The sequence below is a fragment of the Octodon degus genome, unplaced genomic scaffold (genome assembly GCF_000260255.1).
Source record: "Octodon degus isolate 3935 unplaced genomic scaffold, OctDeg1.0 scaffold00083, whole genome shotgun sequence".
NCBI classification, from domain to species: domain Eukaryota; kingdom Metazoa; phylum Chordata; class Mammalia; order Rodentia; family Octodontidae; genus Octodon; species Octodon degus.
The window spans coordinates 5,797,522-5,800,988 of NW_004524659.1; the positions used below are offsets into that span (position 1 = coordinate 5,797,522).

At 47.7% G+C, this 3,467-nt stretch overlaps 1 protein-coding gene across 1 annotated transcript in view; it reads right to left on the reverse strand.

Annotated features, from left to right (window-relative positions):
• Cep89 (centrosomal protein 89) overlaps window positions 1-3,467 on the reverse strand; it is a 41,262-nt gene that overhangs the window by 4,278 nt on the left and 33,517 nt on the right. Inside the window, exon 14 of the mRNA XM_023721432.1 lies at window positions 2,724-2,893. Coding sequence (XP_023577200.1) covers window positions 2,724-2,893 — 170 coding nt within the window. The remainder of the gene's footprint in view (window positions 1-2,723; window positions 2,894-3,467) is intronic.

Here is a 3,467-nt window from a genome sequence, read left to right on the forward strand (position 1 = left end):
TTTTTTCACAGTGACTGTTTTACAGCTGTCAGAACTTCTGAGCCTACAAGTTCACCTTAGGTAAGAATCTGCTTGGTGAAGGGCACTTGCCCTGCACCTGTGAGGTCCTGAGTTCTACCCAAGCCCTGTGACAGGAGATGGGCGAGGAAGCCACAGCTGGGAAGTGAGCAGGACCAGCCAATGACAGTCCCCAGGATAGCTCCAAGTATTTCCCAGGATCCTGCATGCAAAACATCTTGATGGCTCCCACGCGGTGGGGACATATGCCAAGAGGCACCTGACCCTGACTCTCCACAGTAGCCCACTCTGTACCCCCTCCATACGGGATCTACTTTTATAGTTGCTTTTATCCCTTCCTTTCTTTTGGTCCAAGTTCTCTCTGTAGAGCCAGGTTTTCTCTAACTCCTTTACTCCTCACTTTTTTTTATTTTTTATTTTTTTAATATATTTGGTATAGCATCTCACTACGCAGCACGGACTCAGAGAGATCCTCGTGTCTCAGCCTCCCCAGTGCTGGCATTACAGGTATGCACCACCATGCCTGGTCTCATTGGCCAGCTCAGCATGCCTGGGAACAGGCCTTGGCATGTGGTGCTGGGGATCGAACCCCGGTCCCTGGGCTTATCTAAGCAGGTGCTTCGTCTTCTAAGCTACCTCATGGGCACTACCCCTCACTTTTCAAATAAATTTTTGACACCATTTTTTGGCTTGTCTCATTCCATTCTTCGTTCAAGGCAAGAAGGAGCTAGAACATGTGTAATTGGTGAGTCATTTAGGAAATACCCAGTAACACCTCTGAGGAAAACAAAATGGAATCTGGCAACTGGCTGTACGAGTTAAAAATACTTTTAATTGACCCATATTTCATTAATCACTCTATTAAGTCCTTATTCTTAGACTTAGCTCAGTCAACTAGGGGACAAGGACACCCAGGCTATACAAAGACTCACTCCAGAGATAAGTCACTAGAGAAGTCTCCCTGAGCCCCAGGAAGCCAACAGACTAAAAATAGCTACAAAGAGAAAAAAAGGAGGGAAAAGGAGATAAGAAGAGAAAAGGACGAAGACAACAGGTACAGACTGCTCTCCACGCACTGAGCACCCAGGACCCCAGGCCTGGGACACTAGAAGCCCCTCAGAGCTAGAAAGAAAGCCAGCTCCTCAGCCGACGCATGCGTGCCCGTCTCCGTGCGGGCATCACTCTTGCAAGAGTTTGGGCTGGAAGGCCCGCTTTCGCCGCCTCTGGAGTCCTGCTTCTTTTGGACACACGAGACCACTTCTCACACTGGGGAGCACAGACATCCTGACGTGCACGGCATCCAACGTGCTGGTTATGCTTGCAGAAAATCACAGCCAAGAGTACTGGGGCTGGCATGGCACTGTCTCCCTAGTGTGAGCCCTTCAGGAGGACATAAAATCTGAAAGGGACAATAGGTACTGTGAAAGAAAAAGAAACTGCTCAAAGGGAGGAAGAACTGGGATGAGGGAAAGGAGGACAGAAAGAAAGAAGGACAAAAGAAAGAGAAAGAAAGAAAGAGGGGGAGGGAGTGAAGGAGGGAGGGAGGGAAAAGAAAAGAAAAAAAAGAAAAGAGAGGAAGGTAGGTAGACAGATGTATATACACAGGATAGCTTGGATAACTGTACTGCTGATTTCTGCTGGTCTATTGAAAGGAACAGTTAATGCATAATTTTTTTTCTTTTTAAACCAATTTTGCATGCTTATATCTAGTAATCTGAACAACTAATTTGAAGACAACATTATGCAACATAACAAGCACTGTTGAATTCCTATCATTTTGTTTAGTGAAATTCTGTATCATTTCTAATGGTTTTTTTCAACCATTTTTTATTCTCTTTAAAAAAAAAAAAGGTACTAAAATTTGCAAATGTATGTTTATGTTCCATCCGTCAAAAGACACGACAGCAATTAAAAGATGGCCAGCTTTTGAGAACCTCAGACCACTTCCAGCGCCAGCACACTCCCTTGGCAAAGGGCACCACCCCCTCCAGCGTCCACAGATGCTGACAGCGCCCCGTCTGCTGAGAGGACACAGGTGCCAGGAGCAGTACCTCACCTCCTTAGAAATACCCAGCAACGCAGCCTTGATTAGGATCATGATCTTACAAAAGGGGGATGATTGGGGATTGTAAAGCTGAAAGAAAGAAAGAAAGAAAGAAAGAAAGAAAGAAAGAAAGAAAGAAAGAAAGAAAGAAAGAAAGAAAATAAATTTAATAAAAAATTAACTAAATCTCCCAAGAGAAACAAAAATACCAAAAAGAATAAAAGGAGACGCAGCTGGAGTGCTACAGTGCTTTTGCAAGTCTAACTCAAAACATGAATTTTAAAAAGAGAATAAAGAAAATGAGAAAGAAAGAAAAAAAAGGGACCAGGGAGATGGCTCAGTGGAATAAGTGCTTCCCTGGCAAGCGCAAGGGCTTGAGTTCAATCCCTGGCTCTGCAAAAAAGAAAAAGCAAATGAACAAATAGAAACCAAGGTCAATGCTAAAGAAAAATGTGAGAACAAAATCAAGCAAGCAAACAACAGGCCCTGAGGGTTTCACCAGAATATATATATTTTTTCAGAACCGAGGTTTGAACCTGGGCCCTTACACTTGCCAGGGAAGCACTTATTCTACTGAGCCATCTCCCTGGCCCCTCGCCAGAATATTTCCTAGAGCATCAAGGGGCAGCCCTCCCCTGGGGCCCTCAGGCACCAGGCTGACCTCCGCTGCTGCAGGGCCTCGTCCAGCACCTCCTGCTTGTCCTGCAGCCTGCGGTACAGGTGCCTCATCTCCTGCTGGTAGCGCGCGGTCCTGCCCTCGAAGTCCTCCTGCTGCTCCAGCAGATGGAAACCGATAGTGCCCAGCTTCAGCGCGGTCTGCTTCTTGTATCCCTGCGGGGTCAAAGGGTCCGTGAGCAGGGCGAATGCCTCCCGGTCACTCTACCCACCTCTTCTCCTGCTGTTGGGGGGCAAGGAAGTTCAGCAAGCCCTGTGAAAGGCTGACCAGAAGCAGCAAGCGCGGGGATCTTGAAGTTATCAAAAGAGCCAGGCATGGTAGTGTAATCCTATAAGCGCAGCACTCGGGAGCCTGAGGCAGGAGGATCACAAGTGCAAGCCCAGCCTGGGCAACTTAGCAGGATCCTGTCTCCTTAAAAAAAGGTGTCACATGCCTCTGATCCAGGCACTTAGGTGACTAAGGCAGGAGGGTTGCCACAGGTTCAAGGGCAGCCTGGGCTACATAGAGAGCTCAAGAACAACTTCAACTACATAGTGAGACCGCCTCAAACAAACAAAATAAGGGCCGGCCAAAAAGCTCAGCGGACTAAAGCACCTGCTTAGACAGACACAGGGGCCGGGAGTTTGATCCCAGGGCCTGCCATGCCGGCCCTGACCCTGCCCCCAGTACACACTGAGAGAGGGATTGAGACCAGGCGTGGTGGCGCATGCGCCTGTAATCCCAGCGCTT